The sequence below is a fragment of the Mobula hypostoma genome, chromosome 30 (genome assembly GCF_963921235.1).
Source record: "Mobula hypostoma chromosome 30, sMobHyp1.1, whole genome shotgun sequence".
In the NCBI taxonomy this organism is placed as follows: domain Eukaryota; kingdom Metazoa; phylum Chordata; class Chondrichthyes; order Myliobatiformes; family Myliobatidae; genus Mobula; species Mobula hypostoma.
The window spans coordinates 5,251,959-5,268,030 of record NC_086126.1 but is presented as its reverse complement, the minus strand read 5'-3'; the positions used below and the strand labels follow the sequence as shown (position 1 = coordinate 5,268,030).

Genomic DNA, 16,072 nt, shown 5'->3' with positions numbered 1-16,072 from the left:
TCAGGTCCCCGTGGCAGTGGTGAGGGGACAGGGAAAACCCATGAATACTACCTCACTGTTTTTGCTCCCTTCTTAATATAGTTTTTCATAATTATAGTTTAAAGTATTTCACTGCAGTGCTGCTGCAAAAGGACAAGTTTCACAACGTATGTCAGGGATAATAAACCTGATTTTGATTCTGGGCAGGGATTAATCAAAGATGGCATTTTTTTTTGAGCGAGATCCCTTCTAAAGCAACTGGGAAGACACAAACTCTATTGGCAAGGACAGTATTGATTTTAGTCATGTCAGACATGGGGGACTGGTCCCAAAGTTTGTTTGGTGCTGCCCTCCAGTGTTCACCCAGTGGAAGAACAAGCTGGACCAGGATGACTTGCCATTAATTGCCACTCAGGGACTTGGGCTACAATATATTTTTCTTTGAGAAACTGTAATCATGCGTGCTGTGCGCTGTGGGTAATGTGTTTTCCACCTTGGTCCCAGAGGAACACGGCTGCACCTAGGCGTGACTCGAGTAGCAGCAGTACTCTCAATGGATACGATTAAATATTCCCATTTCATCCTGATACAGCTAAAAAGCACAACTGCTCCCCAGGTCAGTACAGTCAACAAAGATGTCTTAGTGCGTTTAAATGAACTATCGCTGCTTAAAACTGACAGAAACAACACTGATTGTGGTCCGAAGTGCCCACGGAGGACACCTCGGAGGAGGTGCGGGCATACATCAGGATTACAAGTGTGTTTTAGGAGACGGGGTTTTAAACTCCCTATACCGACTATCTTGCTGGTGAACTCTGGTGAATAAAATTGACGATCTCAAAGCTAGGGTACTGAATCAGAGGGACGTTAGGACCACGTGTGTCCTTTGTTTCATGGAATCCCGGTTAACCCATTCTGTACTGGATGCAGTTATTCAGATCGACGGGTTTACTATACACTGTCAGGATAGATCTATAGAGTCGCTCAAAAGCAGAGGTGGAGAAGTATGCCTCATGATCAACTCCTCTTGGTGCACAAATATATCAGTGCTGTCCCAATTCTGCTCACCAGACCCGGAATATCTAGCAGTAAAGTGACATCCTTTTTACCTACCACAGGAGTTCTCTGGGGCCATTTTGGTAGCAGTTTATATTCCACCTCAGGCCAATGTCAAGCAGGCTTTAGATGATCTGAGTAATGGGGTCGACATGCATGAAACAGCGCACCCTAACACCTTCACCATCGTTTTGGAGTCTGAAAAAAATCACTAAGCAATCACCATCAACAGATTACTTGCAATACCAGGGGAAACAACACACTGCACCATTGCTACACCACCATCAAGTATGCTTACCGTGCTATTCCACGCCCTCGCTTTGGGAAGTCTGATCACCTAGCAGTATTTCTACTCCCTGAGTATTGGCAGAGACTGAAGACTGCAGCACCAGCAGTGAGGACCAAGGTGGTGTGGACAAGGGAAGCACAGGAGTGCCTACAGGACTGCTTTGAATCGGTGGACTGGACTGTATTCAGGGATTCATCTTTGAATCTGGCTGCAGCTGTTACCGACTTCATTAAAACCTGTGTGGATGAGTGTGAGCCCACAAGGACTTACTGTTCATTCCCAAACCAAAAGCCAAGGATGAACCAGGAGGTACATTGTCTGCTGAAGGCTGGATCTGTGGCATTCAAATCTGATAACCCAGGCCTGTACCAGAAAACCAGGTATGATTTGCGGAGGACTATTTCAAGGGCGAAGAGACAATTTCGAACGAGGTTGGAGGCAATATCAGATGCACGGCAACTCTGGAAGGGTCTGCAAAACATTACTTCCTACAAAGTGAAACCCAATAGTATGAATGGCGGCGATGCTTCACGACCAGATGAACTCAATGCCTCCTATGCCCACTTTGAAATGGAGAATACAACTACAGCTGTGAAAATCCCTGCTGCACCTGATGACCCTGTGATCTCTGTCTCAGAAGCCGATGTTAGGCTTTCATTAAAGAGGGTGAATCCTCGCAAGGAGGAAGGTCCCGATGGAGTACCTGGTAAGACTCTGAAAACCTGTGCCAACCAACTAGCAGGAGTATTCAGGGGCGTTTTCAACCTCGCACTGCTACAGGCGGAAGTTCCCACTTGCTTCAAAAAGGCAACAATTATACCAGTGCCTAAGAAGAATAATGTGAGCTGCCTTAATGACTATCACCCGGTAGCACTCACATTGACAGTGATGAAATGCTTTGAGAGGTTGGTCATGACTAGACTGAACTCCTGCCTCTGCAAGGACCTGGATCCATTGCAATTTGCCTATCGCCACAATAGGTCAATGGCAGACACAATCTCAATGGCTCTCCACACAGCTTTAGATCACCTGGACAACACACACACCCACGTCAGGATGCTGTTCATCGACTATAGCTCAGCATTTAATACCATCAGTCCCACAATCCTGATTAAGAAGTTGCAGAACCTGGGCCTCTGTACCTCCCTCTGCAATTGGATCCTCGTCTTCCTAACCAAAAGACCATAATCTGTGCAGATTGGTGATAACATCTCCTCCTCGCTGACGATCAACACTGACGCACCTCAGGGGTGTGTACTTAGCCCACTGCTCTACCCTCTATCTACATATGACTGTGTGGCTAGGCATAGCTCAAATACCATCTATAAATTTGCTGACGATACAATCATTGTTGGTAGAATCCCAGGTGGTGACAAGAGGGCGTACAGGAGTGAGATATGCCAACTAGTGGAGTGGTGTCACAGCAACAACCTGGCACTCAACGTCAGTAAGACGAAAGAGCTGATTGTGGACTTCAGGAAGGGCAAGATGAAAGAACACATACCAAACCTCATAGAGGGATCAGAAGTGGAGAGAGTGAGCAGTTTCAAGTTCCTGGGTGTCAAGATCTCTGAGGATCTAACCTGGTCCCAACATATCGATGTAGTTATAAAGGCGGCAAGACAGCGGCTATACTTCATTAGGAGTTTGAAAAGATTTGGTATGTCAACAAATACACTCAAAAACTTCTATAGTTGTACCATGGACAGCATTCTGACAGGCTGCATCACTGTCTGGTATGGAGGGGCTACTGCACAGGACTGAAAGAAGCTGCAGAAGGTTGTAAATCTAGTCAGCTCCATCTTGGGCACTAGCCTACAAAGTACCCAGGACATCTTCAGGGAGCGGTGTCTCAGAAAGGCAGTGTCCATTATTAAGGACCTCCAGCACCCAGGGCATGCCCTTTTCTCATTGTTACCATCAGGTAGGAGGTACAGAAGCCTGAAGACACACACTCAGTGATTCAGGAACAGCTTCTTCCTCTCTGTCATCTGATTCCTAAATGGACATTGAGTCTTTGGACACTACCTCACTTCTCCCCCCCCCCACACCCCCCAAAATATATAGTATTTTTGTTTTTGCACTTTTAAAAAAACCTATTCAATATATGCAATTGATTTGTTTATTTATTATGCTTTATTTTATTTTATTATCATTTTTTTCCTGCATTGCACTGCTGCTACTACGTTAACAGATTTCATGTCACATGATAATAAACCCGATTCTGATCTGATGATATTCATGTGATAATTAAACCTCCAACATTCATGTGTTCAGTGATAATTAAACCTCCAACGTTCAGAGCAGAAGGGATGCAGAGCATCTCTGCGAAATGGCCTTTTGCAGACCCCCTCCACTTTGCAAGAACCTGACCTGTGTACAGCCCACAAGTACCACCTAACGTTGGGGGGGGGGGGGCCAGCAGTGTGGGTTTATTGGGGCTGTGTGGGGACTCTCTTCCTGGCTGTAACAGGCTGGAATAGGAAGCAGAGAGCGCTGGTGGAGAACTGTTTCTGACTGGAACACTGTGACCAGTGATATACGGTAAGGATTGCACCATTTCACGCTTCTCTGGGCTGGACTCCATCTATCACTTCGCAGCCCAGCTCTGCATCCTGTCTGTGTCCCTTTTGTGACGATTTTCCACACCGTCTGCAACACCACCAGCCTTCGCGCCACCTGTAAACTTTCTAACCCACCCCATCCACTGTGAAGCTTTCGCATGACTTGTTCGGCCGATGATATTTCGCATCCCATTGAGGGGACGCTCGACAGGAATCAGGATTAGGCTTGCTATCACTGAGACCTGTCGTGAAATTCGTTGCTGATCAAGGCAAGGGGCAAGAGGGGCAAGCAGGAGGGGGGAAAGAGGGTGCACCTAGCCAAATTCACTGGTATCCCGGACAGACAAGGAGGGACGAGGCAGCAGCTAGCCGGGGTGAAGTAACGGGTGGACTCGACGTTCCGCTTACCTTGGCTGCCTGCGAATCTCTCGTGTAGTACCGCAACAAGTCAGACAGCTTCAAGTCTTCATCCGACGCCACTCGCCCCTCTAATTTCTGGAGAAAGATAAACCAACAGCTTTTTAAATTGAAGCTCCAGTCACACACACACACATACACACACACAAAAAACGTAAATATGGGGTTGAAGCGAATTGTCAGGGCAGTGGAAAAGGACATTGGCTGCAGCCTGCCACCGCTCTGGGACTCGTAGGTGTCCGGGACAAAAGAGGAGGACAGGGAAAATTATCGCACCACAGCAGCATCGTGGCTAGTGGGACACTATCACCGTGTGAGATGTCGAAGCCCCGAGTTCAATTCTGACATCACCTGTAAGGACTTCGTGCTTCCTCCCCATGAACGCATGGGTCTCCTCCCACAGTCCAAAGGCGTACTGGTTAGCAGGTTTAATTGGTCACTATAAATTGTCCCGTGACGAGGCTCGGGTTGAATCGGTGGCTGGGCGGCTCATGAGGGCCAGAAGGGCCTGTCGTGTATCTCTAAGTAAAATAAGTAAACTGCCTTTTCTCAAAGCATCCCTTCCGGAAGGCTCTACAGGGCTATTAAAATGAAAACTTCAGTCCATCTTCGAAGTTTCTTCCCCCAGGCAGTTAATCTGATCGATCATTCTGGTTAGCACCCCACCCCCCCCATCCCTCTCCATCTATTACCCCACCCCCATACTTTAAGCAAAGCTGCTCACACTGTACACACACATGCTGGTATTTACACACATCTTATTCCACATCTGTACTTTAACCTCTCACCTCATACACACTCAGTGGCCACTTTACGAGGTAAACCCAATCAGTGCAAATATCCAACCAGCCAATCACGTGGCAGCAACTCGATGTATAAAAGCATGCCGACGTGGTCATGAGGTTCAGTCGTTGTTCAGGCCAAATATCAGAATGGGGAGGGGAGGAGGAAATGTGACCCGAGTGACCTTGACCGTGGAACGATTGTTGGTGCCAGATGGGGTGGTTTGAGCATCTCAGAAACGGCTCATCTCCCGGGATTTTTCCCCACACACAACGGTCTGAAGAGTTTACAGAGAATGGTGCAAAAATAAACAAGTAGGTAGCAGTTCTGTGGGTGAAAACGCCTCGTTAATGAGAGAGAGATCAGAGGAGAATAGCCAGACCGGTTCACACTGACAGGAAGGTACCTGTAGCTCAATGTGTTACAACAGTGGTGTGCAGAAGAGCTTCTCTGAACACAGAGCACGTCGAACTTTGAAGTGGACAGGCTACAGCGGAAGACCCGTATCTAATAAAGTGGCCACTGTGCGCACAAGACGAGTAAAGTTGATCCTTGACCTTTAAGCATCCTCCTGAAGGGGAGATGTGGAAGGGAGGGACTGGGCTGATGCCACATTGGCAGGGGTGGGGTGGAGGGTGTGGAGAGAACCTACTTACCCGGAGTTTCTCGAAAAGCTCAGCTAGCTTGAGTAGATTCCTGCAAGAGAGATGAAAAGAGTCGGGCGTCGGCATCAATGAAATTCAGCACCGGCCCACCACACTCCTCAATCCACCCGTCACACAGTCCCTGCAGTCACCAAGGGGGCAGCGACGAGAAGCCTTCCTTCGCAACTCACAGTACTAAGTACAGGAGTTGGGGAGTTATGTTGAAGTTGTGCAAGATGTCGGCGAGGTCTAATTTGGAGTATTCGGGTCAGACACAGAGTGAAGCTCCTTCCACACCGTCCCATCACACACTCCCCGGGGTCAGACACAGAGTGAAGCTCCCTCCACACCGTCCCATCACACACTCCCGGGGTCAGACACAGAGTGAAGCTCCCTCCACACCGTCCCATCACACACTCCCGGGGTCAGACACAGAGTGAAGCTCCCTCCACACCGTCCCATCACACACTCCCGGGGTCAGACACAGAGTGAAGCTCCCTCCACACCGTCCCATCACACACTCCCGGGGTCAGACACAGAGTGAAGCTCCCTCCACACCGTCCCATCACACACTCCCGGGGGTCAGACACAGAGTGAAGCTCCCTCCACACCGTCCCATCACACACTCCCGGGGTCAGACACAGAGTGAAGCTCCCTCCACACCGTCCCATCACACACTCCCGGGGTCAGACACAGAGTGAAGCTCCCTCCGCACCGTCCCATCACACACTCCCGGGGTCAGACACAGAGTGAAGCTCCCTCCGCACCGTCCCATCACACACTCCCGGGGTCAGTCAGAGAATGAATCTCCCTCCGAACCGTCCCATCACACACTCCAAGGGTCAGACACAGAGTGAAGCTCCTTCCACACCGTCCCATCACACACTCCCGGGGTCAGACACAGAGTGAAGCTCCTTCCACACCGTCCCATCACACACTCCCGGGGTCAGACACAGAGTGAAGCTCCCTCCACACCGTCCCATCACACACTCCCGGGGTCAGACACAGAGTGAAGCTCCCTCCACACCGTCCCATCACACACTCCCGGGGTCAGACACAGAGTGAAGCTCCCTCCACACCGTCCCATCACACACTCCCGGGGTCAGACACAGAGTGAGGCTCCCTCCACACCGTCCCATCACACACTCCCGGGGTCAGACACAGAGTGAAGCTCCCTCCACACCGTCCCATCACACACTCCCGGGGTCAGACACAGAGTGAAGCTCCCTCCACACCGTCCCATCACACACTCCCGGGGTCAGACACAGAGTGAAGCTCCTTCCACACCGTCCCATCACACACTCCCAGGGTCAGACACAGAGTGAAGCTCCTTCCACACCGTCCCATCACACACTCCCGGGGTCAGACACAGAGTGAAGCTCCTTCCACACCGTCCCATCACACACTCCCCGGGGTCAGACACAGACTGAAACTCCCTCCACACCGTCCCATCACACACTCCCGGGGTCAGACACAGAGTGAAGCTCCCTCCGCACCGTCCCATCACACACTCCCGGGGTCAGACACAGACTGAAGCTCCCTCTACACCGTCCCATCTCATACTTCCAGGATTCCGACAGCAGATTTGATAGAATATTTACATTTCTCCTGTATGTAGGTGAGTAAAGCTGCAGACAATACTCTAACTTGGGCCTCAATGTCATATACAACTTCAACATAACATCCCTTCTTCTGTACTCCATACTTAAAGCTGCCAATGTGCCAACAGCTTTCTTTATGACCCTCTACTGCACTCTTTCGTGCCTCACCATTCACTACGTAAGACCTACCCTACTGAAGTGTAACACCTCGCACTAGTCTGCATTAAATTCCATCTGACATTTTTTAGCCCACGTTCCCAGCTGGTCTAGAACCTGCTGAGAGCCACGATAGTCTTCTTCACTGTCCACTACGCCCCCGATCTTGGCGTCATCAACAAATTTGCTGATCCAGTTAACCACATTATCCAGTTCATCGAAGTAGATGACAAACAACAACGGACCCAGCACTGATCCCTGCGGCACTCCACCAGTCACAGGCCTCCAGTCAGAGAGACAATCCTTTACCACCACTCTCTGGCTTCTCCCTCAAAGCCAATGTCTAATCCAATTTACTACCTCATCCTGAATACCAAGCCATTGAACCTTCTTGACCAGATGCGGGACCTTGGCCCAATGCCTCACTGAAGTCCATGTAGACAACATCCACTATCTTGCCTTCATGAACTTTCCTGGTAACTTCCTCGAAAAACTCTACTGGTTAGACAAGACCCACCATACAGAAAGCCATGCTGACTATCCTTAATCAGTCTACATCTGCTCAAATACTTGTATATCTGGTCCCTCAGAATACCTTCTAACAACTTTTCCACTACTGACGTCAGGCTCACTGGCCTACAATTTCCTGGTTTACATTTAGAGCTTTTCTTAAATAAGAAAGCAACATTAGCGATCGTCTAGTCCTCCAGTACATCACCTGAGGCTAAAGATGCTTTAAATCTCTCTGCCAGGGCCCTGGCAATTTCTGCACTTGCCTCCGCAGGGTCCAAGGAAACACCTTGTTAGGGCCCTGGGGATTTATCCACCCTAGTTTGCCTCAAGGCAGCTAACACCTCCTCCTCTGCAATCTGTACATGGTCCATGAAGTTGATGCTGGTTTGCCTCACTTCTATAGACTCTGTGTCCGCCTCCTGAGGAAATACAGATGCAAAATATCCATTTAAGATCTCTCCTAGTGCCATGTATGGATTATTATTTTAATCTTCCAGAAGACCACTTTTGTCCCTTACAATCCTTTTGCTCTTAACATCCCTTAGGATTCTCCTTCACTTCGTCTGCTACAACCTCTTTTACCCCTCCTGATTTCTTTTTCAAGTGTTCTCTTACATTTCTTTTACTCCACGAGTACCTCAGTTGTTCCTACCTGCTATGCACCTTAAAACACTTAACCAGGGCCTCGATATCTCTTGAAAACCAAGGTTCCCCACACCTGTTATCTTTGCCTTTTATTCAACAAGCACATACAAGCTTTGCACCCTCAAAGTGTCAAGGCCTCCCACTTACCAAGTTGACCTTTGCCAGAAAACAGCCTGTTCCAATCCACACTTGCCAGATCCTCTCTGATACCGTCAAAATTGGCCTTTCTCCAATTTAGAATCTCAACTCACAGACTAGACCTGCTTATCTGCACATTCCCTTTGAAACTACTGGCATCATGGGCACTAGATGCAAAGTGTTCCCCCACACAAACTTCCGTCACTTTCCCCAACAGCAAATTCAGTATCGCACACTCTCTCATTGGGACTTCTATGTACTGATGAAGGAAACTTCCCTAAACATTTTTGACAAACTCTATCCCATCTAGTCATTTTACAGTATGGGAGTCCCAGTCACTATGTGGAAAGTTAAAATCCACCTACTATAACAATTTTATTTACCTTGCAACAGTCTGCAATCTCTCTACGGATTTGTTCCTTTAAATCCCTAGGACTGTTGGGTGGTCTGTAATATCGTGGTCATACCTTTCTTATTCCTTGATTCCACCCACGAGTCCTCACTAGACAAATTCTCCGATCTGTCCTGTCTGAGCACTGGCGTGACATTTTCCCTGACTAGGAACACCGCCCCTCCTCCTTTAACCCCTTCCGCTCTGTCGCGTCTAAAACAACAGAACCCAGGAACATTGAGCTGCCAGTCCTGCCCCTCCTGCAAACAAGTCTCACTTCTCATTGTAATTTATAGTTTAAAAAAAAATTATTATGCATTGCAACGTGCTGCCCGCCGCCGCAAAACAGCAGATTTCACGATGCACGTCGGTGACGCTAAACCTGATTCTAAGCTCTATTCTGGTGCTGCCTGACCTGCTGAGTTCCTCCAGTCCTTGATTATGGGTCTAGATTATGGGTCACTGGAGCAGGACTTGACTCAAGAACGTCTCACTGAGGTAACAGCAAGTCTCTTTTCCCCCCCACCATTACCCCTACTCCTCCACCCCCATCACCCCCAACTCCAGCCACTGAAAGCGACCAGAATCAAACAAAGCAGAAAACAATATTCGGAAAACTGGGCTCCCATACTTGCTGAGGGGGCTTGCGTCCAAGGTTCCCAAACTGGACAGCGAGGAGGAGATTGGAATGTAGTCTTCAGCCACGTCTGCGGAGGCAAGAAGCGACATTTCTGGTCATTTGGATGTAGGCCCAGTGACCCCAGAGCCAGATCAAGGCTTAAGGCTGATTTATACTTGTGCGTCAAATGTATGCATAATCCTATGCCGCGAACCCTACGTCGTAGCCCAACGTGCACCTCCCCCAAAATGTAACAACGTGTCGCGGCGTCGCAGACCGCAACAACTGTGATCGGTCCGCTTGGTAGCATCGCATTTCCTCCTACGCTGCAATAGCTCCCCACTGGGCGACTGAAGGGCAGGGAAGGAACTCTGGCTGCAGTGCTTTCAATAAAGCTTTACAGACCAGACCTCCGAAATTAGGGAGGACCCTGTGCTTGATGCCAGTTTGTAGCTAGCTGCTACAGCCTGTTGACTTCCACCCGAAGCTAAAACTCAAATGGTGATTGCCAGTCTCCGAGTACAGGTGTCCCCCGCTTTCCGAACATTCTCTTTACGACATTTCGCTTTTACGAAAGACCTACAGTAGTACCTGTTTTCGTTAACTGAAAGAGGATTTGCGCTTTTTACGAAAAAAAGACGCTCGCTTTAAACTTGTGTTTACCCGGAGAAAGACTACCATGACCATGAAGCCTTGCGTGGGCAGGTGTGTGCACATGCGTGTACATGCTGAATTTTTTTGACAAATCAAATTTTGGCTCAAACTTCCCGATTCTGTTAAGTGAAACTACACTGTACCTACAGAAACGGTACTGTACACCCCGCTTCAGTTTCAGTCGCCATTGTTTGAAGTTTGAGTTTCAACACAGTGGCACAGAAACCCCACCGCCAACTAGCGTTTCGGCGGTGAATTGCAGAGCGACGCAGACACACCAACGCACAAGTATAAATGCTCACAACGCCGTAACCCACTTGCGTAGGCTACGGCGTAAGCTCGTACGCACAAGTATAAATTAGCCTTCACACACACAAAAAAAAAAGGTAAGATCACAAGGACGTAATGCTGAGGTTTTACAAGGCACTGGTCGGACCGCACTTGGAAGTATCGTGAGCAGTATCTAAGGAAGGATCTACTGGCATTGGAGAAGTTCCAGAGGTCGTTCAGAAGAATGTATCAGGAGTGTTTAATAGCTCTGGGCCTACACTTGCTGGAGTTCAGAAGAATGGTGGGGCGGGGGGGAGAGGGAGGAGGAATCTCATCGAAATATTGAGGGGCCTAGGTAGGGTTGAAGTGGAGAGGAGGTTTCCTATAGCGGGAGTGTAAGACCAGAGGGAATAGAGGGAAGCCCCTTTAGAATGGAGATGAGGAGGAATTTCTTCAACCAGTCTGTGGCGAATCTGCAGAATTCATTGCCACAGACGGCTCTGGAGGACAAGTCATTGGGTATACTTGAATCGGAGGTCAACAGGTTCTTGATTAGCAAGGGTGTGAAAGGTTCAAAGTAAGTTTATTATCAAAGCACACCTGTGTCACAATATACAAGCCCTGAGGTTTATTTTGTTTTTCCCTCAATAAATCCAATAACCGTGACTGAGCGAAAGATCACACCGGCAGGGCGGACAACCAGTCTGCACAAGACAACAAGCTGTGTAAGTACGAAGAGAAATAAATAAATACATAAACATTGAAAGCATGAGATGAGTCTTTGAAAAGGGAAGGAGGCAGGAAAATGGGGTTGAGAGGGAAAATAAATCGGTACGTCTTTGGACTGTGGGAGGAAACCAGAGCACCCGGAGGAAACCCACGCGGTCACGAGGAAAACGTACAAACTGCTCGCAGACAATGAAGTCACACGTGTTGAAAGATAGTGAAATCTGACAGTTGTGCCGAATCAAATCAGTGGGGTTTGTGAGGCAGGGAGGTAGCCTGCAAGTGTCTCCAGTCATCCGATGCCAACACCATACGACATAGGAGCCGAATTAGGCCATTCCGCCCATCGAGTCTGCTCAGTCATTCTATCATGGCTGATCCAGGCTCCCACTCAACCTCATACATCTGCCTTCTCGCCATACCCTTTGATGGCCTGACTGATCAGGAAGTGATCAACTTTCACCTTAAATGTACACATGGACTTGGCCTCCACCGCAGTCTGTGGCAGAGCACTCCACAGATTTCTGGCTAAAAAAGTTCCTCCTTGCCTCCGTTCCAAAGGGTCACCCTCAATTTTGAGTCTATGCCCTCTAGTTGTGGATACCTCCACCACAGGAGATATCCTCTACACATCCACCCTATCTAGTCCTTTCAACATTCAGGAGGTTTCAGTGAGATCCCCCCTGCATTCTTCTAAATTCCAGTGAGTACAGGCCCAAAGCAACGAAATGCTCTTCTGTTAACCCCATCATTCTCAGAATCATCCTTGTGAACCTCCTCTGGATTCTCTCCAATGACCAAAACCTTTCACAATACTCCTAGTGCGGCCTGCCTAGTGTCTTACAAAGGCTCAGCACTATCTCCTTGCTTTTATATTCGATTCCTCTTGAAATAAATGCCAACATTGCATTTGCCTTCTTTTACCACAGACTCAACCTGAAAATTAACCTTCTGGGAGTCTTGCACGAGGACTCCCAAGTCCCTCTGTACCTCTGATGTTTGAACCTTCTCCCCATTTAGATAATAGTCCGCACTATTGTTCCTTTTACCAAAATGCATCATACATTTCCCAACACTGTATTCCATCTGCCACTTAGAAACATAGCAAGCCTACAGCACAATGCAGGCCCTTCGGCCCACAAAGCTGTGCCGAACATGCCCTTACTATAGAAATTACCTAGGGATACCCATAGCCCCTCATACTTCTTTGCCTATTCTTCAATTTTTTCTAAGTCCTTTTGTAATCGCATTGCTTCCTCAGTACTACCTAACCCTTCACCCATCTTCATATCATCTGTAAACTTTGCCACAAAGCCATCAATTCCATTATCTAAATCATTGACAAACAATGTGAAAAGTAACGGCCCCAATACTGACCCAAGGAACACTAGTAAAAGGAAGCCAACCAGAAAAGGCCCTCTTTTATTCCCACTCGCTGCCTCCTGCCTGTTAGCCATTCCTCTACCCATGCCAGTATCTTTCCTGTAACACCATCAGATTTTATCTTGTTAAGCAGCCTCATGTGGCACCTTATCAAACACCTTCTGAAAATCCAAGTAAATGACATCCACTGCCTCCCCTTTGTCCATCCTGCTTGTTACTTCCTCGAAGAACTCTAGCAGATCTGTCAGGCAAGATTTCCTTTTACAGAAACCATGCTAACTTTTGACTTATTTTATCATTAGTCTCCAAGCACTTCAAAACTTCATCCTTAATAATAGGCTCCAACACTTTCCCAACCACTGAGGTTAGACTAACTGGCCTATAATTTCCTTTCTCTTGCCTTCCTCCCTCCTCAAAGAGTGGAGTGACATTTGCAATTTTCCAGTCCTCTTGGACCATGCTAGAATCAATTGATTCTTGAAAGATCGCGACCGATGCATCCGTTATCTCTTCAGCAACCTCTCTCAGGACTCTGGGATGTAGTCCATCTGGCCCAGGTGACCTATCCATCTTAAGACCTTTCAGTTTGCCTGGCAGATTTTCCTTTGTAATAGCAATGGCACTCACTCCTGCTCCCCGACACTGACGGACCACAGAACGCTCACAACTCTAAACCTAAATGTGGGGGGAAACCGGGGCACCCGGAGGAAACCCACACTGTCACGGGGAGAACGTACAGACTCCTTACAGTCAGTGGCAGGAACTGAAACCCGATCGTTGATCATTGTCTGGTGCTGCGAATTGATGAGCTAACGGCCGTGCTACCCCCACACACCCCACCCCCCACAAAAATAAATTAAAAATAAAGGGTGTGGACGCACCTGGTCAAGTTTGGCAATGCCAGCAGACTAAACACCGCAACAAATGGTAACTTTAAGTTACTGCAAGTCCGAGCAAAGTGGCCTTGCTGGTGGCAAGGGGCAGGAAACTGAAAACCAAGATTAACCTCTGGAGGGTCTGGAGGGTGCAGAGGAGATTTACACAGCACGACTTGTGAGGGGAGGTTGAGTGAGCTAGGGCTTTTCCCTTTGGAGCGAAGGAAGACTTGACAAAGATGATAAGCAGCACAGATCGACTGGACAGCCAGAAACCTAGTTCCAGGGTGGAAATGGGTAATATGAGAGGGGTATAACTTTAAGGAGAATGGAGGAATACTTGGGGGGAGCAGATGTCAGAGATGGTTGCTGTTTTTTTTCCAGAGAGAGAGGCACAGAGACAGAGAGACACGTGTGGAACACCCTGCCAGGGTAGTGGTAGAAGCAGATACATTAGGGACATCTGAGAGACACTGAGATAGGCACATGGATAAAAGAAAAATAAGAAATGGAGGGTCATGTAGGAGGGAAAGGTTAGATTGATTATAGAGTAGACTAAACCTACAACCTTGTCGTAGGGTTTGGACACTTCTGTGTGTCAATGACCGAGAGAGCTATATGGGCTGGAGTCAGGACTTGATGCTTTGGCTCTTGGTAAGGTCACCCAGGCCAAAACAGGGTCAAAGGGTAAAAGCCAGACTAAGAGTGGCCCACCAGTCCTCCAGACTCGGAGATTCAACTCAGGGCTGACAACCCTGACTGGTCAAACAAAATTGTAACGGGAATGGCAATGAAGAACCTTTCTACACTTGGGTGAGACAGTATTCCCGAGTCTCCCTCTGGAACTTGCTCAACTTGACAGTGGTGAAAACAGAGAGGAAGCCACTGACACCGTGAGCACCGCCAGAGATGGAGGACCTTCACTGCTGCCCGAAACGCCAGTGGTGCAACGGGCAGCAAGTAATAGTAGGTTAAAAGGTTGGCACATCGAGAGCCTGTATGGTGCTGTTCTGTCCTACGTTCTATGCCCTAAAAGGTGCCACGATAGTGTAGAGGTTAGCTCAACACCGTTACACCTCAGGGCAGAGTTTGGAGTTCAAATCCAGTGTCCTCTGTAAGGAGTCTGTACGTTCTTCCCGTGACCACGTGGGTTTCCTCCCACAGTCCGAAGACGTACTGGTTAGTAGGTTAATTGATCATTGTAAATTGCCCCGTGATTAGGCAAAGGGTAAAATGGCGGGTTGCTGGGCAGTGTGGCTTGTTGGGCCAGAACAGTCTGAACCGCACTGCAGCTCTAAAAAAATTAAATACAATTTCAAGTATGGAAGCCAACAGGAAAAGTTAAGAAGGTTAGAGGAATATTTGCCGGGGGGGGGTGGTGGTTAACCAAGGCAATTAAAAAAAATAACATTCAGATTGCAAGCATTCAGAAAAAAGCTGATCTGTATTGGCTTTCCCCAAATGCCCTCACGGGGGCACTAGTGAGTCTCTTAAACTGGTGCGGTGATTTACGGACAGAAGCACCACTGTGGGTCCCATCGAGGCCAGAGATTAAAGAGAAAGGGTAGCAAATTAAACGAATAGCTTACACCCCTCCTTCATGCAAAGCACAGAAAACTCAGCTTGAATTAGAGTGCAGTGGTTGGCACAACGCTTTACAGTACAGCTGACTCAGGTTCAATCCCCGCTTATGCCTGTAAGGAGTTCGTACGATCTCCCCGTGACCGCGTGGGTTCCCTCCCGCAGCCCAAGGATGAACCGGTTGGTCACTGTAAGTTGTCCTGTGATGTGACTAGGTGGTGTGGCTTGAAGAGCCAGTCCCACGCTGCACCTCAATGATAAAAATAAATCAAAAGAGTTAGGGAACAGTGCTCACAACTCCAGAGGTTTTAAGATTAGATTAAACCCTAGACTGGCCAGGTGAGAGCTTGCAGGAGAAGGACCGTTAGGTTTTAAAATCGGATTAAGATGAGACCAAGCTGCCAGACACATCACCAGCAACAGCCTTCCCATCATCAAGGACAACAATTCAGAAGGATGCCGGAAACCGGCCAGTAACATCAGGAAGCATTTCACCTGCCCTGCTCGCGGACCGTTTGTCTCACTCCCATCAGGGAGGAGGCTACGTAGCGTCCACACCAGGACCGCCAGACTCGAAAACCGGTTACTTTCCCCAAGCAGCAAGGCTGATCAACACCTCCACCCACTGACCCACCCCTCAGATCCGGAGTAACAATTATTTGTTCTCCTGTGCACTGGTGTATTGGAAATGACATCAAACAATCCTGATCTTGGGAACCCATGCTAAAATTCATAGAAGTTTCTCTTTTTAAAAAAAAATTATAATGGATGAAGATGGCTGGAATAAG

At 48.3% G+C, this 16,072-nt stretch overlaps 1 protein-coding gene across 3 annotated transcripts in view; it reads right to left on the bottom strand.

The window, feature by feature from the left end:
• The window catches only part of LOC134339761 (sorting nexin-32-like), a 59,278-nt gene that overhangs the window by 11,852 nt on the left and 31,354 nt on the right, over window positions 1-16,072 (bottom strand). For all 3 annotated transcript variants that reach the window (XM_063036527.1, XM_063036526.1, XM_063036528.1), the window contains exons 8-10: window positions 9,808-9,883; window positions 5,745-5,784; window positions 4,297-4,383 (exon numbers count right to left, since the gene is read on the bottom strand). In XM_063036527.1, the coding sequence (XP_062892597.1) occupies window positions 4,297-4,383; window positions 5,745-5,784; window positions 9,808-9,883 (203 nt within the window). The remainder of the gene's footprint in view (window positions 1-4,296; window positions 4,384-5,744; window positions 5,785-9,807; window positions 9,884-16,072) is intronic.